Raw genomic sequence first — 25,102 nt, forward strand, 5'->3', positions numbered from 1 at the left:
AGGCCTCTCCCATTTCTCGCCATTCATCTCTGTTGTGTGCTAGGCGTTTCCACATTGGTCCTGCGACTCTTTTGATATCGTCGCTCCAGCGCATTTGAGGTCTTCCTCTTGGTCTCTTCGCATCGTACGGTCGCCAGTTTCCGACTTCTTTGTTCCATCTACCATCTTCGAGACGTTCGTTGTGTCCAGCCCATTTCCATTTTAATTTAGCTGCTTGTTTCGCGGCGTCCTTTATTTTTGTTCTGTTCCGGATTGCTTCGTTCGTTTGCCGATCTATTAGTGAGATACCAAGCATCTGTCGTTCCATGGCTCGCTGAGTTTTTCGAATCTTGTCCATGTTCTTTTTTGTGAATGTCCAGGTTTGAGCTCCGTAAGTGAGAACGGGAAGGATACAAAAATCGAACACTTTTGTTCGAAGGTTTTGGGGTATCTTTTTGTCTTTCAGTATGTATGAGAGTTTTCCAAATGCGGCCCATCCCATTCTTACTCGTCTGCTTATTTCGGTAGTTTGGTTTTCTTTGTTTACCTTGATATTCTGACCCAGATATATGTATTCTTCTACATGTTCCACTTTTGTTCCTTGGATGGTTATCGTCGGTTGATCATCTTTATTCGACATACTAATCACATTAGCAGAGCTCATTGTTTACGAAAAGCAATATTGACCCACTCACCTATATTTCAGGCGTTATAGTCACCCCACCGATATTTTTAAAATAAATCCGCTTCGTATCTGTCTCAAGAAAGATTCCATAATAAAAACTGCAATAGTTTGGTTATCTTAGACGTAGGGAAAAGAACTATGTGGGACAAAGTATAGAGCTGTTAGAAATTGATGGAAGAAGAGGTCAAAAAAAACCGAGGAAAAGATAGAAGTACTATGTGGCAGAGGTTTATGTGAAGAAGACCCGATCAACAGAAATGAGTGGCAACATCGACCTCTGAAAACGGAACAGCTGAAGAAGAAGAAGCAGAAGACTATAGTTTTGTGCTTAATGTTTGTCTGCCGTAATATACATACCCAATGCGAAGGGAATAAACCACAGGGCTCTAGATTGAACGTATGTATTCATACTCCCTTTCTGATGCCCTTATATAATTTATGTAGGTCATCTTATGTGAAGAAAGTTACAATTATTGTATGACAATAAAGTTTACAAATCGTTTAAATATGAAGTGATATACATTTTTGTAGTAATCTAATTATATTCCTTATAAATTATAATGACGTTAAAAACAAAATGACTTGACTACACAAAAAACAAGATAATTTAATTAAAAATCACAAATGTATCATTATAGCAACAACAAGTAGACGACGAAGCCATAGCACTGAATAAAAATATGCAATGTTTGTGAAAAATGATAGAAGGAATATCGTTTAAATATGACACAGATAAAAACACGGAAATATGAAGGAGTTATAATATGACTAAAAGAAAAGTTCAAAGTCACTAAATGAGAAAACAACTTGCATTGTTAGAAACAAAACGAGGTAGAGTACCAGGCGTAGACAAAATTATCAAATAACTTTTTATTTTTTTTTAAATGCATATTTACAATCTACTCATAAACAATAATTAAGTAATTACTAAATGTGATGACAAGATTGGCTTGATTTGACAGTTCTCCATTTTTAAAATAATTCGAAAAATAGAAATATAGAAAAATAGAAAACGTAAAGAACATTTTTTTCTTAGAATTACTTTCTTCATCGATGGCTATGGTTAAAATGTAATGACAAATTCCTACCTCCGAGATAAGGTGGCAACGACCCCCAAGGTTTAAGCGTACAGCCGCATGATATAAAAAATGATCCTTTTGCTATTCCCTACCTTCTGTGAAAATGTCAAGTAAATCTATGCTGGACGACAAAATTGCAAGCCAAAATGCTTCATTTCCTGGTCTATCTACATTAAAGAAACATAATATAGTACAAAAATACGACATTATGTGTTATCGGGTATTTTTCTCTCATATTTATGTAACTCGGTATTTATAAAAAAAATGTCTACTGCAACAATCTCTTTATGTCGTAATCATACCCGTTAGTTATAAAAAAACTTTTTGAGCTCCGAAGCAAACGAAAAGAGATATTTTAAAATGTAATAAATGAGCTTTTTTGTAAAACAAGAAAATTTAGGTAGAAATGAGATGGCCGTAACTGTGGATTATTGTAGTAAATTTGTCATCGTCGTTGGAATTCCATTGTCTACGACTGCCATAGATCATTAGACAAGTACCAGTATGATTTACGATCGTAAGAATTTAGATCTTCTTGAATTAGGGCTTCCGTTTAAAATGAGGTATAACAGGGTGAAAAAGAACGTCGAATTTTCTTAAAATGAATTGGACAGTTTACAGTTTACCACAATTATTATCAATTTATCTCATTTTGAAAAATTAGTTTACACATAATCAAAGTGATATAATTATTATGTCAACCCAAATTCTTAGACATAACTAACGCGCTGAGGCTAGTCACAAATTATTTCTTTATTGTTTTATTTCGAGAACCTATCAACTCTAGCTATACCGGGAAAGTAAATATATCTTTCTTCCAAATATTGTAATACATTATAATTACTAAAGCAGTTGCCATAGTGCAGCTGAAAATTAGGTGCGGTTATTATTTTTGATAGAGCCGTACGAAGAGACCGGTCTGCTGACTCGAAGACCTGGTTCAGGTTGAGGCAGGATTACAACAGCTAGAGATTACCGCTTTGTCGTTTCTAGTGCTTTGAGAAACCGAACGGTCACGGCAGTTTCTCTTCGAAATCATCTGCAAGAAGTGAGAAATGTAAACATAAGTGAATGGACAGTTAGAAGACGACTTCATGCTGCTGATTTATCTTCTCGAACTAGAGTAACTGGACCGCTGCTTTCCCGTGAACACCGAATTGCCAGATTGAATTTTGCACGAGAACACTTGGCTTAGACAATGCAACTGTAAGAGTGTGGCGACATCCAGGCAAGAGATATGCTCAAGCATGTGTTGCCGAGCGTCTTCCATTTGGTGGAGGGTCAGTTATGGCATGTGAGTTAGTCTTTATCGAGATTGGGACATTGATAGCGCATAGGTACTTGACACAGATTCTGGAAGACCATGTTTTACCGTTTATGGTTATTCTTGGAGACGACGCAACATTTATGCATGATAATGCACGGCCCCACACTGCTAGGAGAGTTACTGAGTATCTTGACGAGGTTCAGAAATTCGAGAGAGCTTCGCGACATATTGGTGCAAGAATGGAATAATCTCCCGCAGAATGTGATCCAAAATCTGATCCAAAGCATGCCTCGTCGTTTGCAAGCTGCTATCACTGCCAGAGGAGGGAATACTCGCTACTGAAGTTCTTAAAATTTCTTTTTTTCAACAAAAAGTACATCAAATTAAAATTGTCCCTTTTCAATATTTAGTATATCAAAGGAAAATTTCTAAAATAAATTCAAATTACGGGGTGACCCTAATTTTATGCTCGGTAGTGTATTATGAAATCATACAACAGCTCAGTGTTTCCGCATAAATCAAAGTTTTTAATACCACAAGGTTTCTGTTTATTTTTAACATATTCTTTTATATTTATCCTTCCCTGAATGTTACCATCTCTTTATATATGCAGGGTTGCATTCCTAGTAATACCGATTTCCGAAGTGGAAATTGAAACTTCAATTAACCTGTGGCTTATTCCCATTTAAGTAGTAATTACAAGAACTCATTGAACGGCATATGATGCCCGTAATCGGTAATAATGTGTTACAAGGAAAAAAACAAATGGAGCTACATACAAAAAAATTATAAAATAGGTTGTCCTCAATTTAGGACAAGGTGAATGAAATAGTTAGTATACCAATCTCACAAGTTTTAAATTTTATTTTATGTTCTTTTAAAAATATTTCCAGTTATACCGAAGTCAAACACAGTTATAAGTACAACAAAGCAGTATAAATTAAACAATGTGCTAATCAAGTATTCTAATTTTTTAACAACTTCTTTCTTTGTTTTATTAAAATAACTAGGTCGCGTGCATCATAATTTATGCTATTTTTCTCTGCCTACTGCAACTTGTAATTATCTCATGAAACGTGCTGTAACTTCATTAAGTATAGGGGGTGAAATATGAGCCAGAAACTTTTATTTATACCTGTGGTGAAAGATTATAATCATATATATACTTTTAAAGAAAAATAATAATTATGACAAATGACTAAGATCTTAACTCTCTATACCTTGGTATTATAGAAAGACTTTTACTCAGATTAGATCGAAGTTAGAAATTATATATTAGTCAACAGCATTGTACAAGATAAAAGTAATATTTACGTCGAATCTAGCGAGCTGACAGGTGCTCGTAAGCTTGATATTTAGCACTAGACATAGTAAAAAATTGAAAGAAACTACTATAAAACTAAATAAGTCTATTAAATAAAACACAAGAAATATTTAGTTACGTCAAGATCGGTGTTAGTTAATTAGGCTTGTTTTTATATCTATCTTCTTATGCTGTTGGTAATTATGTTGATCAATTTTATTCTATTTACTTATTCCTTGTAATTATCTCTTTTCCTAACTCTAGTTTTACAAATTTTCTTTTTTCTACTTCTTATTTTTTACCTATTTTACACATTAATGAAATTTTGTAAATAATTTGGATGAGCTACAAAATACCAACCCCTTTGATCGTGTTCGCTGTTTATTAGATTAGACGTAAAGTCGTTTCAAGTCCCACATACAAGCTTTTGAGTTATTAAGCTGTTAGGAAAATTTAATATAATATTACTAGAAGGTAATAATATTTATGTTAATTAGATAAAATGTTTGATTACAGATTGCATATATAATGAAATATAAATGAATATTAAGAAAAAACTTCAGTTAAGTTTAAGGAATATTTAAATATAAAATACGTTCATTATTGAGATGATTTTTTATACAAAAAACTAACTAACCAAAATAAGTTTACTAAATACAAATCGTCATCATCATCAATGGCGCTACAACTCTTCGTGAGTCTTTGCCGCGTTTACTATTGCCTTCCATGTTTGTCGGTGGTGTGCCAGTAATTCCCATTGTCGCACTCATATTTTCTCTAGATCTTCTTTTACTACATCTTTCCACCTTTTTCTAGGCCGCCCTACAGACCTTCTTCGCTCTGGCCTTTCCCAGAACACATTGTTTATAAGGCGATTGTCGTTACTGCGTATCACATGCCCTGCCAATCTGAGTCTATTGGCCTTTATATATCTGACTAGATTTTCTTTTCCGAATAGAGACAGTAGCTCGTTATTGTATCTGCCCCTCCATTCGTTTGTCACGCTGTCACTGCAAGGGCCATATATCATTCGAAGAATTTTATGTTCCCACACCAGCAATTTATTTATTTCTCTTTTTGTTAGCGTCTATGTTTCGCTTCCATACGCGCCTGCTGGTCGTATTATGGTCTTATATATCCGGATTTTTGTATCTCGTGAAAGAAGTTTTGATTTCATTAGATGTTGCATTGCAACTAAATACAAATAATGTTTTACATAAATCTGCAAAATATCTTGGTTTTACCTTAGAGCAAAATGGTTTCACCATAGAAAAAGCACTTAATTAGCATCAATTACATATTTAGAATATATTAATAATATTTAACCACATTTTTTCAGTTTATTTGAAAAATATTGCCTAAATTAGTAACGCCCTCGAAACGCTGCCAGTTTTTCTTCCACTGTTACCAAATAAAAAGGACTTTTACCGTTATAAACGTCACATTTTAATAATTTAAATTTAAGTAATTATTTTGTTTTAATTTCTTTATTAATTTATTAATTCCTTTGTCTTCAGCTTGGTTTTTACTATTTTTTCTTCAAAAAGTAGTTGGCGCCCTCTGTCTTTCTTTTATCTCTCTTTCTGTCATGTACTATAAATATTCGCCCTCTCTCTTTCTGCCCAGTACACTAAATATTCTGTTCTATGTTGACAGAAGTGGTAATTCCATCATAGGCATACGTCCTATTTCATCTGTGCTAACTTCATTGCAGTCCCTTCCTACTTTCTTTCAATCATCTTGGAATATTATTTTTTGCCTGTTTCTGAAATTTACAAAAGAAAGAAGGAATTATTATAAGCTTCATTTTATGGTTTGCAGAATTCTCTTGGGGTAAGTACTTTCATTATAATCTATATTCTATAATTTTGACAGCATTTTCAATATTCATAACCTCACTTCTTTTAAACCACGTTTTTCAATTATATGTATGTAGTAACACAATTTAACTAAGTTTTATAGTAATTCTATTTTATTTTATCCTTGCCATCTAATATTTGTTTCATTGTAATTTTGTAAAATGACAAGAAAGTTAAAACTTCTTTGATGTTTCTCTAATACAGGCTGCTATTGTATTTTAGTTTATTGGCATTATTGGCTGTATTAAAGATTTTATTGGGTTTATTAAAACACTTTATTGGAGATTTTATGAGATATATCTGAACCTTATAAATTTATGGAATAACATGCTTTGAAGGACCTAACTGCAGTTATCAGAAGGACTTAACTACCTAATTGATAGGCCACAGATATTTAGTAGCAAGCAGCCCATCGATGCCATAAGTATCGTCCAATTTATTGGCAGGGTTGTTTTTTGCCACTTAAATATTTTTTTTTATTTTTATTCAATATGATTAGTTACGTAATTGTTTTATTTGCTATCAGCTAAGGGTTCATGGTGTAATTCATAGTTTAAGATAAGACGAATTCCCACTTGAGAGACTAAGCTAGGCGAAGCAAAGACGATAAACTTCCATGGTTGATTAAGGTAATATTTTTATAATATTATTTCAATTCTCTTTGGTAGTCTTATCGTTACAAACCTTATTAGATTGTTGCGGGTTTTTTGTCAATAAAAAAAAGGCAAATTTTTAATAAGAATGAGTTTTGATCCAAATTATTAATTAATATTACAAATTGCATTTAAAATAATTAATAATAATAATCCAATTTGCGAGTTAATCCACTGACCACTACTTTTTTTAAAGAGTATAATATTCTTAACACGTTGCCAAATAGTCAGTTCTTCTATTTTTTGTAACTGCTTTCTTTTGCTGAGTTTTATGGCTGACAATGCGTTGCTAGGAAGACAATTTTCTGTTTGCACATCTTTAATAAAACCCCATTTGCAAATGCACCTATAAATAAAATTAGCTGAATATTGTGTAGCTAATAGAAAAAAAATGTAGAAAAGTAAATATCAATAAGGATGTATTAAAGAAAGTTCAAATGTACAGGTGGTTCCTAAAAAAACTAATACCACTCTTTAAGCGTAGTTTGTAGAAAATTGAGCAGTGTATTTTAAAGGAAAAATTCTTATTATTTACATACTGTCACTGTCACTGCCAAATCTTAAAATTTGTTAGATAACTTATTCTGTTCAACCTTAAAAGGTTGCATGACTCCACATGCTAGCAAATAACTAAAATCAAGAATTATAACGAAATTCGAAGATGGTTGGTAGGTTGGTTACTATCTGCCATAGAGAACCACTTTAACGTAAGCAGAACAACAGTTTTTAATATTAATAAAAGACGTAGAGAACAAGAAACTCAAATCAAATAAAAAAAAGCAAGGTTCTTAAAGAGCAAAAATATCTAACGCTCATGACGATTGTGCGCTTTTGGAAGGATTAGAAGAGAATCCGTTTGAAAATTCTAAAACTGCAAGAATTATGTCACAGTTTTCGGGAAGAATGACAACAACTAAATTTGGTTTTGGCCCTTAAAACTAGGGTTATCAACTTATCACACATCGAGTTCAGGGATAAGAGACTAAAAAAGTTAAGATCTATACTACAAGAGAACTCCTATCCTACAGGGCTTTTGAATAAACTGATTTTTGGTTCTCCTTTTCCATTGCAATTTTCTGACAACCAAAATTTTTATAATAATGAGGTGAATGAGGTCCGACAACTGACACAGACATTGACACAGAACACATGAGAGCTACCACAATCTAAAATAACGTATGGTTGCCTACCCTATATTCCAGTTCTCACACCTAAGCTATTGAACATTTTCAAAAATGTTAGTGGCTTAAAAATTACAACTAAGAATGTGAAAACGGTATCCAAGTTGTACACAAAGACAAACGATCCTTTCACAATACAGGAGTCATCGAATGTTGTTTATTCTATACCGTGTGCGAACTGTAAAAACGTGTATATCGGAGAATCATCTCGTAATTTTCACAATAGAGTAATATCACATCGCAGCGACATAAAAACCAAAAAGATAAACGCATGTGCGCTCACAGAACATGCATTAACTTTAAAACATGAATTTAATTTCGAGAATTCCTGTATTCTGGCTAAAGAAAAAAACCATTCAAAACGAGTTTTCTTGGAAATGTGTTTAATAAAATCTAATACGTCTTGTATAAATCAAAAGTCAGACATAGATAAATTGAGCAACATTTATTGTTACTTACTGACAAAACATCAAAAATAAAACATATACACACCGTAATACACCTGCATACAAAACATGTTGCATACTATAAAGACAGGTTTAAGATACTACTTCCATTAATATAATAGCAGGAACTTCTAATTACTTTTTAATCACACTATTTTTGTTTTTTATTTCTGTTCTCTATGGATCAGTCAAAACACACCATAAAAAGATGTCACTAACAAAATTTTAACTTTCCAACTAAATTTTAAAATATATATTGTCCATTATCGGATTCTTGCCCCATTAATTGGGGCAAAAGTCCGCATAGCGGATCTTTGCCCCCTTTGAATAAAAATAATTTTATAAAAATAAAAATTAACAACGTATCAAATAAAAATCTTTATTTTGTCAAAAAACATGATCTAAAAACTTATAAACATACAAACAAGTAAATATATGACCTAAACACAAAAAGATAAAAAATAAAAGAAATTTTTAAAAGCTGAAACACTTTTTAGGTTACAACTAGTGCAACATTAAATCACTTAAATCGGTTGAAAAGCTCACAAAGTCCTTAAATCTAGCAGAACTGCCTAGCAATGGCTTGGAAAGTTTCCTTATAATGTCTGTCTTGTTAACAAAAAACTCTTCTTCAGTTTCTGAAAAACGCATTGTATTGGGTGCCCTTCTATAATAAATACCACTGTAACCCTCATCTACTATTACAGTAATTCGCATAACATACATTCGAAATGAGTCCTTGGTTTTGCCGTAAACTTTTACTATAGCAAACTCTCCTGGACTTAATTCGGATAATTCATTATCAGCATCACTTTCAGAAAAACTTGAATTGCTGCTACTATCATGAAGTGATATTTGCGCGTCCGAGTCAGAAGAATATTCATATTCCTTTTTATTTAGTATATTTTGTTTTTCTTCAAATACTTTTCTTACTGTATTTTTATTTTCCTTAATGCTTTCCTTCCTTTTTTTCTCGTTTATTTTGTATTTCTTCTCCAGCTCTGAGATTTCCATTTGCTCTTTATGTGGAGTAGATGTCAGAAGTGTAGATTTCAATCCTTTTCTTGTTCGTTTTCTCTTTTTTGTTAGTTTTGGCAACGGAATGATATCTGACGGTAACGTAGTAGACATTTCATTTTTCGAGCTTCCGGGTTTTGATTCCCGGTTACTTGAAATGCTAGCTCTATCTGGTAGATTTTCAACATTTCGTTCTTCTGCTTCACCACTTGCTTCTTCTGCTTTACTATTTAGTTCTTCTGCTTTGTCATTTTCCTGACTTTTGTCTTCGTCAAATACAATTCTTAATTGTGTATCTTTATTATTTCGGTCAAGATCATCTACTTCTTCTTGCTCTTGTTCAGTTACTGAAGAAGGTAAAAAATCTTCTTCAGTAAAGATATTTTCATCTAAAGGGAAAATACCTGTCATTTTAAATCCATTAACAGCTTTTTCTATAGTAGCAGTTTTCTCATAGGCCTGCTTAAATAATCCAGCGACGTGGTATTCTGTGACTACTTGACCGGGATTAGATGTGGTCCAATTATCACACAAATCATCATAGTAAGCTTTTAATGGCCTAAAAAAGTTTCTGTCCAGTGGTTGAGTTCGATGGCTGCTATGAGGTGGGAGGCTGAGCAAATGGATGTTATTATTTTTTGCGTTAAGTGATGGCTTCTAGAGTGGTATGGGATATGTGGTTATCCAAAATTAATAGCACTGGGCTTTCAGCGGAAGGATTTGTATATTTGCGAAAGTGCTCCAAAAATTGAAGAAACTTAACGGAATTCATGTATCCAGAATCAGTTACAGCCAAAACAGAACCAGTTGGAGCGTCCTTTATCAAAAGAGGATTTAGTCTTTTGCGTGCGAAAATAAAGAATGGTGGAACATAGTGTCCTGTTGCACTCATAGAACATGCAGCTGTCACAGTTCTTCCTTGCTCTGCAGCTACATTTTTTGCTACTTCTTTTTTTCCAGTGGGAGCAACATGTTTAGGTAATTTATTTGGCACTGTTTGTAGACCAGTCTCATCCATGTTGTAGATTTTATTCGCTGGAAATTTATATTTCTCCAAGACAGATTTTAAATTTTGAAAATACTGTGTCAATTGATGTTTGTTGAACCCCATGGTCCTAGCTACACTGGTTTTTCGTGGTGTACGTAGTGAAAGGCGGTTTCGTTTCATAAAATTTCTAGTCCAATCTCTACCTGCTAGTTTTGATTGCTTAGAAAATTGATGCTGAATACCATTTCGTTCTGCAAACTGATATGCCAGAAAACGAAGCGATTTTAGGGTGAGCCCATAGAAACGTAAGTCTAAAGCTTTACAATGGTCCACTATTTGCTTTTTTTGTTCTGGAGTAAATACAGGTCGAAATCTACCCAAGAAATTAACGCTTCTGTCCGCTTTTTGCCTCTTTCGAATGGTAGATTCATCATAGCCAAGAGTTCTACCTATTTCTCGTGTTGATAGACCCCTTTCCTTTAAATGTTTAGCCTGCATAAAAACATCGTCTGTAAATGGTCTTAGGTTCTCATTTTTTCTCTTGTACGTCCTAAAACAAAAACGTAATTTTTACAAACAAACAAACAAAAACGTAATTTATACAAACTTCTAAAAAAAACTTTATGAAATAAGTAAAATTCTAGATAATAAACAAAAACTTCCTTAATGAGGCAAAAATCCGCATGCGGATCTTTGCCCCTTCCGACATGCGGACTTTTACCCCAAAGTTCACTATTAATTTTAGCTAGGCTTGTTTGGAACAAACTAACCTCAAATTAAAGATTTTGTGTCTTAACATTATTTGCAATAAACCGGCTTACATAAATTAGTTAAAAGACTTTTTAGAAAAATAGTTTAACACATACAATCTTCAAAAGAATGAATAAAAAAATTAGATTAGAACAGCAAAATTTAAAACTTACCTCATATTTTCGTTAACTACCGCCGCACGAAACACGTGTATAATCTACAGCGCTGTTCGAAAGGTACTGACCGATCCATGTGTGAATCAAGTTAATATATTCGCTCTGTCATCTAGAAAGCGTGTGCGGATTCTTACCCCATGCGGACTTTTGCCCCCACCTACCCTATATTTTATATGTGTGTTTTTAATGTTAAGTGTCGTAGCTTTAGAAAAATAATCTCAACGACTAGTAAGTTGTAATGACAATTTGAGATATGTTGTAAATATTTACACTTTCTTCTAATTACAGTGTCTTGAAGAAGGAATAAAAGAATTCCGAAAGCTCGACCAAAAGTCAAAAGAGTGTTTCTATAACATCCCGGCCAAACCTACTGACTGCAGCCCTAATAAACTTTGTTGTTTATATATATATATATATATATATATATATATATATATATATATATATATATATATATATATATATATATATATATATATATATATATATATATATATATATATATATATATATATATATATATTATATATATATATATCACATATCCCTAACAAAAAATATGAATATTACATAAATACATGTACTAATAAGGTCACTTTTGCCTAATATTCTTTTTATATGAATGCACCTTTTTTATTACACATTCTACATTAAACGCGACAAAAGAATGCGCTAAAACACGTTGTCCTACCAAACCATCCTTCTTCTACTACCTACCTTAATCACATTATCTATCCCTTTCCCACTTACTTACCTAAAACTCCCCGGCAAATTAAGGCAACTCTCGGAGTCCCGGTGGCAGTTATGAGTTTTCGATGCGCATTCATCCACGTCTATACAAATTCCGTAAAGGGAATTCCATTCGTAGCCTTCTCGGGGACATCCACAGCTAACGTTCCATCTATTCAGAATAATATCGCTGAAAATTGCCTGGAATTACTCTCTTGATTAAGCCGTTGATGAAATAGAAAAGATTTCGTTCTGGGTTTGGTCTATTCTCGTCGGAACGCGAACTTTTATGTTTGTAATTATTAATATGAGGAACAAAAAAATATTTTTATAATTATAAACTTTAATTTGGTACTTTTTGTAAGTAGAAATATGTCTGACAGAAACAGGTATATCAATAGTTACAAGCAAAAATTATTATTAAATTATTGTAGATTTTTAGGACGTTAATGAAAATATTAATAAAATAATATTAAGAGATTTAGACGCTACTACCAGAGGTATCCGACAATTAGACGCAATATCACCAAAGCTCTTCACTGAAACTCTAGAAAATATATTCAGCATAATGAACTGGCAGAACAAAGAAATATCCATTGATGGAGAATACCTCAGCCATCTAAGATTTGCAGACTACATCGTTCTTCTTCTCCTTTTGGTGCCTATTCTCTGTGGATATTGGCAATTACGTTGGTCCATACAACTTTGTTTACAGTTGCTCTAAATAGATGTATGGTAGTCATTCCTGATTCCCATTCCACTGTTTGATGTTCTTCAACCACAATGTCCTTCTGCGCCCTTGAGATCTTTTGCCTTCTATCTTGCCTTTTAAAATTAGTTGAATTAGTTGATATTATCTTTATTAGCTGTGAATTACGTCGTTTTTTACTTACTACAAGAATTTTGGTCTTTCTACAGTTTAATTTTATGCCGTATCTGTCACAGGCTTCCACTACACGGTCTATTAATGTTTGCAGATTATTCTGATATGTCCGCATTATCAGTAATCAAAACCGTATAGTCCGCATATCTTAAATTGTTTATGATTTTACCATTGATTTTTATACCTTCTTTTAAACCATCAATAGCTTCCCTGAACAGCATTTTCGAGTAAGTTTTGAACAATGTCGGTGATAAAATGCAGCCCTGACGTACTCCCCGTTTTATCGTGAATTCTTGTGAGATTTCATTGTCTACTCGTACAGTTGCCGTTTAATGTAAGTATAAATTTTTAATTAGGCGTAAATCTTAGTCTTAGTTTGTGATGTTGTACCTTGTCAAATGCTTTTTCAAAGTCTATAAAGCATGCGTAGACTTCGCAATTTGCGTCTCGAGCTCTTTGTATCAATACTTGTATGGAAAATAGGGCCTTGCGCGTTCCCAGTCCGCTTCTAAATCCAAACTGAACACTGCTAATGTTTTCTTCAAGTTTTCAATATATGTGAGAGTGAATTCTGAAATCGTTTGTTGATGATGTAGTCAATCTGGTTTTTAATCATTTTTTTTGGACAGTCAGCTGGAGATTTCCAGGTGTAGAGTCTTTGAGGTGGTAATTGGAAAAAGGTGTTCATTATTGAGCTATCCGTTTCTTGTCAGAACTGAACAAGGTGGTCTCCTCTATCATTTCGCGTTCCTAATCCAAAGTGTCCCAAAGTATTGCCAACACCTACTTTACCTACTGTGGCGTTGAAATCTCCTAGCAGGATATTCACTTTGTGTTTTTTGGTATGTTCTAGCGATTCTTTCAATTGTTCATATAATATTCTTATTTTCTGCTCTGAGCTTTCCGAAGTTGGAGCATATGCTTGAATAATGTTCACGTTAACTGGTTTATTATTAATTTTGAATACTGCAACTCTATCTGATATTCCTATAAAACTAAGTACACATTTGTTAACTTCTTTATTTACTATTATAGCCACTTCGTTTTTGTTCCTTGTTGTAGCATCTCCACAGTAGTATGCTGTGTGATTTTCTATGTCGCACTGGCCTAAATTGGGCCATCTAACTTCACTGCATCCAAGTATGTCAACGTTGAGTCTTCGCATTTCTTTAATTACGTTATTCACTTTTCCGGTCTGGAGTAAACTTCGTACATTCCATGTACCAATCTTCTTATCATGCTTAAATCTAAATATTTGTGAAAACCGGGGGATTCTTAGCACCCTCTCCCAAATTAAGGGGTGCCCGGTACTGAGGGCCGTTTCTATATTGACTTGATCCATTTTGATTATACTAGGGAAAGTTAATTGGGGTGGTTTCCCGTTGCTTTCCCCAATGATTTTTCATTCGTGTGAGGTTTACTCCTTGGAAATGGATATGTGAGAGGATTTATTTGTTTTTGGTAGGGATCTTGATGTAGGGATATAAACAGGCAGGTTTTAGAAAAGGCTATTCAACTTCCGATCACCTGTTAACCACAAAAATATTAATAGAAAAATGTAACGAATACAAGTTTCCAGTTTTCCTAGCATTTGTAGACTACGAAAAAGCTTTCGATACCATAGAACATACGGCCGTAATAAACGCAATGCAAAATTGTAGAATAGACAGCAGATATATTAACTTAATAAAAGAAACTATGAACCAAGCTACAGCTACATACTACCTAAATGAAAATGAACAGACGAACCCTGTACCATTAAACAGGGGAGTCAAACAGGGAGATACTTTATCACCCAAACTGTTCACTTTAGTTTTGAAGGACGTTTTTAAAAACCTACATTGGAAATACAAGGGAATAAACATCAATGGCCGCTACCTCAGTAATCTACGATTTGCAGATGACATAATCCTGATAGCTACTGACCTACAAGAAATGCAAACCATGCTTTTAGAACTACATACCGAATCTTCTAAAAAAGGACTGAAAATGAATTTAAACAAAACAAAAGTCATGCACTCTGAAGACACCGTGACAATAATAAACGATAAAGTTATAGAAAAAGTTGAAGAATATATATACTTAGGACAAAAAATAATACTAAATAGGGAAATTTAAACTGAAGAAATAAAAAGAAGAAGAAAGTTAGCTTGGGCAGCATTCGGTAAACTGAACTATATACTCAGAAATCAACAAATCCAATTACATCTTAGATCTAAAGTTTTTGATGCATGCATTATTCCGATATTAACTTATGCGGCACAAACATGGACAATCACAAAAAAGAATATGAATATACTTAGAGTCACTCAACACGCGATGGAAAGAGCAATGCTAGGTATATCACTTAAGGACAAGAAAACAAACAAATGGCACAGATCAATTTTAACCTGGAGACCATACCAACACAAAAGACCCAGAGGCTGACCTCCTATGAGATGGACAGATGGTCTGAAAAGGACTGCCGGGAAAAATTGGCTACAAGTAGCGTACAATAAAAAACAATGGAAAGGAAGACTTGAAGAGGCTTATGTTTAGATGTGGACGTGAATGGCTAGACGAAGAAGAAGAAGAAGAAGGGATCTTAAGGTGGGGACATAACTTACCTCGGCACGGGTTGGGGGATAGCCATGGCTCGTGTGGCAGGGTTGTATACCTGAAGTAGATCTATCTCATACCGGAATCGTAAAAGGGTATCTACCCGCTACCACAGCTACGACATCGTTCTGATTGCCAATAATCTTGCAGAACTACAAGAATTTATAAGCGACCTAAATGCAGCTAGCAATCAAGTTGGCCTAAAAATGAACTTAACAAAATCAAAAACCATGTACAACGAGCTAATGGATGTCCAAGATGTAATAATAAACAACACTTAAGACAATAAACGAGTATGTATACTTGGGACAATTAATACATAAATCTGGCTCCTTACTTCCAGAAATCAACAGAAGAACAAAACTGGCTTGGGTAACTTTTGGTAGAAATGCAGTTATATTCAAATCGAAGATGCTAATTAACCTGAAGAAAAAAGCATTCGATACGGCTGCGAAACTTCGACACTAAAGAAAAAGATAATATCGACACTCAAAGTCACTTAAAATTCAATGGAGCGATGCATGCCAGGTATAACAAAAAGAGATTGAAAAAGAATAGAATGGATCAGATAGAAAACCAAGGTTACCGATGTAATCCATAGAAATAAATATTTAAAATAGCAGTGGGCAAGACATTTAGCGAGAAGAACTGACAATAGATGGTCCACTAGAATTACACTGTGGTATCTAAGAAGCGTCAAGAGACAAAGAAGACCTCCAAATTTAAGATGGAACTTTGATATAAGGAAACAGGAAACAAGCCGGTACAAAATGGCATAGAAAAGCGAATTTTAGACAATCGTGGGCCGAAATGATTGATGACTATATAAGACAGGCTGCACCATAATCGGTAGAATATGCTGAAAATGATGATGATGATTAAGAGATTTAATGTGCTAATAAGGATGCACCAATACATGCTCCTGGTAGAGAAATTGATGACTGGTTAATTACTATTATGAAAAAATTTAATAATATAAAAAATACACAAATACTCATTGTGACAGGTGATTTTAAAACTCTGAATTTAGTGGGTTTCCGATCGTACCATTTAAATTACATGGTCTTATAAACCATTTCCTTGAAATTGGAAACCTCACAAACAGTTCAAATATATTGTTATTAATATTGATTATATGCTACCTACTTAAAGTTTGTGTTTGCCGTCATATTAAACTCACAAGTTCTCTTCTTCTTCGGATTGAGTCGATAACATGGATTTTCTGGAGATTCCCAACAATCTTTAAGATTTGTTAAATGTTTGAAGGGACAACACGGATCTGGACAAAAGCTGTACAAAGCGCAACTAAAATAAACAAAAATTATTTTAAAAGTATAGCACATTTTTTTAATAAGCAAAATTTACTAAGTAGTATTAGCTGTATTGTCTCTAGAAACTTGTAAATAAAGAAAAGCTCTTATTTATGTAAAATTTGGAAATACCAAGGTTATATGATACCATAATAGCATTAAGGTTGTGTTTGACAAGTCACAGAATTTGATAGGTCGAAAGGGATGGCATGGTATGTATGTGTCTGATTGGTGAAAAAGAAAAGGAAGAATTGAAGTAAGGGAAGTCAGGTTTTGCCCGGCAAAAGGAAGACTACGGTGATTTGAATGTCGAAAGAAGCAAGTTGTTTTTGTTCTTTATCCTGCAGTAAAAGTTAGCAGAGTTGTTGTCAAATAAGAATTATAAAAGGTGTTTAGTGTCTGTGGGACGAGTGCCAAAGATTTGTAGCAGTGGACAACAAAAGTACATCCTGTAATAAACAAACAAAAAATACTATAATATTTGGTACTAGTCGATTAAGTGAAAATCCTTTTGATTAGAAAGAAATTGGGTTCCTGTGAGATAGGAGTTTGGTCGAGGAGCTTTTGGAGAGACTGTTGCGGCGATAGTGTGTATGAGAGACGTTGACAAGCAGAGGAGATAGTGTGCGTGTGTAGAGCAACAACTGAGAGTACGAGCAAACGGTATGCAGATCACAGTCGTAAGAAGAAAAGGAGCCAGTAGAGAATTCTTGGAAATAAAAGGTTAGTTTGCCATATAATCAAAAAAGACTTTCAACCACGATCATAACTAGATCATAATTAATTTGGTTTTTTTCAGTGATTTCATTTTACAATAAATATAATCTTTTAATTCAGATATACAAAAATTTAATATTTCTTGAAAGAAAATTTTTGTCTTGATTTAATTTAAAAAAGAAAACTCAAAGAAAAGATCTTTTATTTGAATACAAGTCCAAACAATTATTGATAATGTGTATAGGAATTTGAATGAAGTTGTAATTTTAATTATACGGATTAGCGCATATGAAATACGACTTTGACTAATTGTAAAATTGTCTGACTTCAATAATTTTTTTTTGATTCTCTAATAATTCATTTAATAATTTAATATCACAAAATTATTTGGTTTAATTTATTTTCTAATATCTATCCTTACCTTAAAGGCAACTGCTTAAAAAATACTTTGAAGCCACTTATTATAATTAACGATAAAAGTAGTCCTGAGATAAACTTTTAACTAAAATAAATTTATTTGTTTTTGCAAAATTAAGCCACTGCTCGGTGAACTGAATAGATATGACACAGATATAACAGGAGGATATAACATGGAGACGAATGCTGAGAATACCATGGGTGGCCCGAAGAACAAATGAATCCATACTGGACCAACTAAACATAAAGAAAAGATTAAGAACACAAATATCAGAACAAATAATAAGCTATTTTGGACATGTGCTTCGAAGAAATGGTCTTAAAAAACTTACCATCCAGGGAAAAGTAGAAGGCAAAAGAAATAGAGGTGGATCTCCCACAGGATACACGGACCATATTGTTGCTACCATTGGCGCTCCATTGTCAGAATGTGCTAGAATAGCAGAAGATAGAAAAACGTGGAGGAACATTGGGAAATTTAGCTAATAGCTTCATGATATCACGATACCTGCATCAGGTTAACGACTAAGAAGAAGAAGAAGATATAACAGCTCTGCAGGAAATGAGATGGACCAGGAGTGGCACCATTGACAAAAGACACCACATTATATTCCATAGTTGCGACGCTAAAGACCACGCACTAGGTACTGGCTTCATTGTAAATAAAAAGGTTAAACACCTTCTAAGAGACTTTCGTGCTAGAATGTGCATCTTGAGACTAAGGGAAACATTTTTTAATTATAGTATCTTAAATGTGCATGCTCTACAGAGGAAAAGGAAGACAATGTCAAAGAAAAATTCTATGAAGAACTAAAAGCTGCATACCATTCATGCGCAAAGAATGACATCAAAATTCAAAATTATTTATAGTGATCTTAACGCAAAAATAAGAAAAGAGCAACAATACCTACCAACTATAGGTAAGCGCAGCCTTTATGAGGTATACAATGACAATGGCATCAGACTAATAAATCTATTCCTCTAATATGGTCATTGCCATCACATGCTTCCAGCGAAAAAATATTCATAAGGTAAAGTGGAGATCTCCAGATGGGGTTACAGTAAATATGATAGATCATGGTATTATTGACTCTAGACATCACTCAGACGTAACAAACGTATGCAGCAGACGAGGGGCAAATGCAGACTTGGATCACTACCTAGTGGAAAGTAGAATAAGTGCCAGAATCTCAAACATTAAAAAAGAACAGGGATCCAAAATTGAATAATATGAAATAAAAAACTTAGCAGACAAGAGCAAAAAGGCAAAATACAAAGAATATATAAAAGGAAGGCTAGAAAATAGACAAAAGCACGAGGATATAAACAGAGAATGGGAAGCATGTAAAACCGTCATACAAGACGCGGCCAAAGAGACCCTAGGTCTACAAAAAAAGCTCAAATCAACTGAAGGACAGTGGTTCGATGAAGAGTATCGTAACATAACAGAGAGGAAAAATAATTTATATCAACGACTACAACAACGAAATAGAACACGAAAGGTAGAGGAGAAATATAGAATGCTAAGGAAGGAAGAGAAGAAAATACATCGCAGAAAGAAAAGAGAACACATAGAAAAAGAACTCCAAGAAATGGAAGAACTTAATAAACCATCAGAAAACAGAAAATTCCACCAAAAACTTCACATCATCTTTTCATTGATTTTAAGAGTGGCTATGATAGCATCCATCGAGAATTTCTGATCCATGCACTGAAAGAGTTTAATATTCCAACTCAACTCATTGATATAGTAAAAGAAACACTTAAAATATAAAGAAAAATTCGAATTCAAAACGCACTAACAGATAATATCCATGTGAGAACGGGCCTACGACAGGGAGATTCCCTATCCTGTATTTTATTGAACATCTCATTAGAGAAAATAATTAGAGAGTCAAAAGTCAATTACAGAGGAACAATAACAAAAAGTGTACAAATATTGACAATACATATCGCTAATAAAACATATAATGGACTAATTAAACATCTAAGATCTAACAACATCATAAGAAAAACCAAATGCAAAATATACAAGACCCTGATAAAACCGGTCCTTGTATATGGATCAGAGACATGGACACTATCGAAAAGCGATGAGAGGTACGTTTGAACGAAAAATCCTTAGGCACAGATATAAGGGGGTGAAAGAAAATATGGAACAGAAGATATAATTTTAAACGATACACAGCATACAATGAACCCTAGGTCATAACATTCATAAAGATCGGAGGTCTGCGCTGGATGGGCCATGTTGAAGGATGTTAAAGACTGAAACACCAAAACATATAATGAAGCAAACACCAATTGGGAGAAGGTCAAAGGGAATACCCAAACTTAGATACATGGAACAAGTGAAACAAGATCTAAAAACACTTAAGATTACCAACTGGAAAAACAAAGCAAGGAACAGAACAAAATGGCGGAAAATCCAAGAACAAGCCAGGACCTAAAAAGGGTTGTCGAGCTACTGAAATCAGTTAAACATATAAAAGGTCCAAATTTGCAAATCATAATATATATATATATATATATATATATATATATATATATATATATATATATTATATATATATATATATATATATATATATATATACTGCATTAAAACTGAATATAAATTACCTAAAGGGTCTCCAATCCTCCACTCTATCATCGTCATTTCTTGGCCCGTAATCATAATCCAGACAGCTGGCAAAATTATCACATTTCTCGTAGAGACGTCTCATTTCCGGTGTCTTTAATAGAGTATACCAGCACATATAATAACTTGCTGTTACTCTCCATTGGTATCTTTCCAGAGGCCCTAAGCAACGGAAATCATTTTATTATGCGGCTTAGCAATGACTGTATGTATATATTAGTTATCGAAGATGATTTGGTATTATCAATTAGTATTAACAAATTAAGTAAAAAAAAATTCAAAGTTAAATAAATAAATAAAAAATATACAGGGGTAATCACCTTCTTCTCCAAAATTGGATAGTTTTTAAAGCATAAGTAAGCATAGTTCCCAAAGCTTATTTTGAAAAAAATATGTTGTTATTTAAATGTCAAAAATATTTTTTTCACTCCAACGGAATGGAATTCTATTGGAATTTGCAGTTAAAAATATTGATAAATTATACGCTGCACTATTAATAATACCTTCAAAAGGATCTGCAATTGTATCATCTAGGCGCTTGTTCCTTAAACACTCAGCATCCACTTGTACTATTTGTTGTTCGTTTTTCCTCCACGACCATCTTTGCTCGAGCATCACAACAGTCGTATCGTCGGAACGCCTAAGAGCAACATACTGTAGTTTTTTCGACAAGTATTCGACACAATCACGAAATGAAGGTTCGCAGAACTGATGAACCTCCCAATGAAGGGAACGAAGCGGAGGTTTGGGGAAGAATTTATAATAAGGCCTTAAACAAAAAATACTTTAAAATCGGTTAAATTTGTAAATATTGAATAAAATATATATGGACGTAACAATCTAATAGATCAGAAATTTATCAATGCAATGTTTTCTCTCTCGTGCTTTATTACATTATCGTAACACATTTAATCCTATTACAGAGTAAAACATACAAACTAAAACAAAAGAGGAAGTTGACAAACTATCAGATAATTGCAATATTAACTTTTAGATCCCCTTATGTGGGGACTTGATTAAATTTCTACAGAAATGCTGAAGCTATTAGATGCAGAATAAGCAAAAATAATTACTGAAGTATTTAATGGAATACACAATGCAGGAAAAATACCAGTAGAGTGGCTCAAGCTCAAAAAACCAGAAGCAAAAGTTTGTGAAGACTATAGTTAGCCTTATAAGCTATCTGCTAAAGCTGTTTGTAAAAGTCATCCCCAAAAGAATTTACCGGAAATGTGAGGAACAAATTTGCTCCCAATCAGTTTGGATTTATAAACGTCGTCGGTACGAGGGAAGCTTTATTTAGCTTTCAAGTATTGTTTCAGAGATATAGAGATGTTAGTTGTGATGTTTTTGCATGCCTGATTGACTACAAGAAGGCTTTCGATAGAGTCAGGTATAAACAAATGATAGAATTGCGAAAGAGGCCAGGGATTGACGAAAGAGACCTAAAAATAATAGCTAACCTGTATTGGAATCAATCAGCGGTGCTGCGAGTAGATGAAGAATATACAGATCAGGTCAATATCTTAAGGGGAGTGAGACAGGTGTGCATAATTTCACCACTGATATTCAATTTGTACTCGGAGTACATTTTTTAAGAAACTCTAAATGATATTGGTGAAGGCATCTCAATAAATAAAGCTCAATAGCCTGTGGTATGCAGATGATACAATAGTGTTTTTAAATAACATAGGAGGGCTGCAAAGCTTACTGAACAAAATAACGGAAACAAGTAGAACATATGGACTGGATACAAACACCAGCAAAAGTAAGCTAATGAGCATCAGCAAGAAAAACATAACTGAAGCAAATTTTTATGTGAAAAAAATGAGAATTAAACGTTTCTGGAAGTACAAATACTTGGAAAATATAATCAATGAGTGATTGGACAACACTCAAGAGAATAAATGTCGCATCGTACAGGCAAAAAGTGCATTCTTGACTTTGAGCTCTGTGTTCAAGAGCCATAACCTCACCTTGCAAACAAAAATAAGGCTCCTTAAATGTTACCTGTACTCAGTGCTTCTGTACGGAGTAGAACTTGGTAGTTGCAGTATTTGTTACATACAATAAGAAATCAAAAGAGATATGAGCTACTTCAATTCATTTTGCAAGAGTAAAATTAAAGGAAAAAGGGTCCCAGGACAAAGAAGAATATCCTGGCTTGCTAACCTGAGAACATGATATAGAAAGACCTTAACACAGCTATTTCGTATAGCAACTAACAAAGTCATCATAGCCAGAATGATCGCCAACGCTCGGAACGGTCAGACACCCTAAGAAGACGAATGTGGGGTCTCTTATTACTTATAACGCTACATTGAGAAAAGACCGTCATATTTCAAAATGTGGCAGTATTTAGAAACTGTTATTTAAAAAATCGATGAATTGTAAATATCCGATACTGCTTTAATCCTATTTTAGGCCATAAAATTTTTGAGTTATGACGTTCTTAAAAAAATTATTCGGTGTTTGAAGAAAATTCACTTCTATGTTAAAATTATGTTACCTTTCTTTTTAAAGTATATTAAAAAGTAAAAAATACTGTTATTCTGCAGTAAATTAAATGTAAATAAAAAATTACTTGTCATTATTTAGAAATTCATTCTTTAACTTTCTATATGAGATCCTCTTCAGTGTTTTTGACAAAAGGTAACTTTAGTATGAGTCTACCACTAAATTGTTAGGACATAAATAATGTTTTTATAATTGAAATAATTCCAACTGCGTTTATTTTTTTTTAGAACGTCATAAGTAGACATAATTATTATAAATATTTGGGTTAAAAAATGTACAAAAAACTCTTATTAATTTTCTAAAATACTGACGTAACTCTAAAAATAATACAACTCATTTTAAACATAACCTCAACTTTTTCACAAGACTGACATAACTCAAAATATTGCATTATTCTTCACAGAAAATACTGTGTGATCTTATTGTGTTTTGAGAAAGGAGGACATATTCCAAAATAGGACATTATTGCGCAAAATATCTCACCAAATTTTAGATTAACAATGACGACACTTTTAGCAGCTGACGTCCATAGTCATAAACTAACTTCATGACGTTATCATACAAAAATTATAGAATTTTAAAATATGTTCCCTTAAATATTGCAGTTTTCACTTTTTTTTTTGAGATGTGACGGTCTGCTTCCAAAGTAGCGGTACGACATTTTCATTATTTGAAGCTGCTGGTGATGTTGCTATCAATTATGTGTCAAACCCACGTATCTTGGAATATTTCGTTATGGCGAGATGTTTGGGTTAGATTGGTTCAGAGAATTTATTACTTAGGTACATTTAAGAAAAAAAAAGAGAAGAGAAACTCTTCTTTTCTTATTAGTACTTGAAAATTACACTTAAAATCTAAAAATGTATCTTCTATGGAACTCCACTTGGGTGTTTATGTTAAACCAGAATGGGATTTTAAAGTTTAAAAAAGAATATTTAACAATCTGTAGTATCTAGTTATGAGTTATGCTGCTAGATGAGGTATATGAGATACTAACCAATCTTATTGAGGATAAGATTAACACATATAAAGAGATCATTGTTGAAGAGTATCAAATAGGATTCAAAATAGAGACCTTATTGACAATATTTATAGGAAAGGTACGTTATAGCCTCTAAAACTACAGTACTTATCTTTTGTGTACATCTTGGCTCCAGGCTCCTTGGCTTGCCAACAGGATTAAAGAAGAGCTAAAAGATATTATCAGAAGACTGAGAGCGGCGAAGAAAAAAATTACTTAAAAAAGTAAAACTATACAAAAAATAGCATTAGAAGCAGACTTTTTTAAAAGGATTATAATGTGATAACTTATACCTGCTAGCATTAGCTGGGTCAGTCTCGTATCTTCTATCATATTCATTAAACTTATAATTACGTAAGTAGTAAGCAATATTTTGAAGTTTTTCTAACAGCAGTTTCATGTCATCTTTGGTTGTAGTTTCTGTACTTAAGTATGTAGTAATATTACCGTGTTTATTCGCAATAGAAGACTGTTCTATATTGTCATTCTTAGCTTTTATGTTTTCATTAATATTGCTATTGGTGTTTCTTATTTCAGTCAATATAAACATAAGGATAAATGTATTGTGTAGTATTTGGAATTGCATTTTTATTGTTGTCGTCAAAAAATATCTCGACACGAACGTCATATTTGACACTTAAAACTGATTCACTATCTTACTTCTATTCCAGACATATTTCTGCTTTTTTCGTCTGAATTTTTTTACCTTTAGTCCTACCGTAACAAAAAAACAATTTCTACGTTAACCAAAAATTTAAAGACCAGCACATAGAATCATAGACACATAATACAAGATGGACTGACTGCTGCAATACATTTGCACTTAGGATGTTATAGAACTCTAGTTTGATTTTTTCCTTTAGTAATTAAAGCTCTTGTATAATCT

General features: G+C 33.2%; 1 protein-coding gene across 2 annotated transcripts; it reads right to left on the minus strand.

The window, feature by feature from the left end:
• Window positions 1-6,932: 6,932 nt before the first annotated feature.
• Window positions 6,933-24,807, minus strand: LOC140444192 (uncharacterized). 2 transcript variants are annotated; one of them, XM_072535917.1, is made up of 6 exons: window positions 24,510-24,807; window positions 21,182-21,447; window positions 20,660-20,840; window positions 16,740-16,898; window positions 12,138-12,302; window positions 6,933-7,171 (listed from the first exon to the last, which is right to left on the minus strand). In XM_072535917.1, exons 1-6 carry the CDS (start codon window positions 24,800-24,802, stop codon window positions 6,934-6,936), a joined length of 1,302 nt encoding a protein of 433 aa, XP_072392018.1. In that variant the 5' UTR covers window positions 24,803-24,807; the 3' UTR covers window position 6,933. The 2 variants fall into 2 exon arrangements, with proteins under 2 accessions (XP_072392018.1, XP_072392019.1); XM_072535918.1 differs by lacking the exon at window positions 16,740-16,898.
• Between the last annotated feature and the right edge of the window lie 295 nt (window positions 24,808-25,102).

The sequence above is a fragment of the Diabrotica undecimpunctata genome, chromosome 6, assembly GCF_040954645.1.
Source record: "Diabrotica undecimpunctata isolate CICGRU chromosome 6, icDiaUnde3, whole genome shotgun sequence".
In the NCBI taxonomy this organism is placed as follows: Eukaryota; Metazoa; Arthropoda; class Insecta; order Coleoptera; family Chrysomelidae; genus Diabrotica; species Diabrotica undecimpunctata.

What these genes read in the sequence shown, in the direction of transcription:
- LOC140444192 (XM_072535917.1), bottom strand. Translation starts at nt 24,802, where the DNA reads ATGCAATTCCAAATACTACACAATACATTTATCCTTATGTTTATATTG. An exon ending in GACCCAGCTAATGCTAGCAG is followed by an intron (nt 21,448 to 24,509) that starts GTATAAGTTATC and finishes TTTTTGTTTAAG; the next exon opens with GCCTTATTATAAATTCTTCC. An exon ending in ACGGCAAACACAAACTTTAA is followed by an intron (nt 12,303 to 16,739) that starts GTAGGTAGCATA and finishes GGCAATTTTCAG; the next exon opens with CGATATTATTCTGAATAGAT.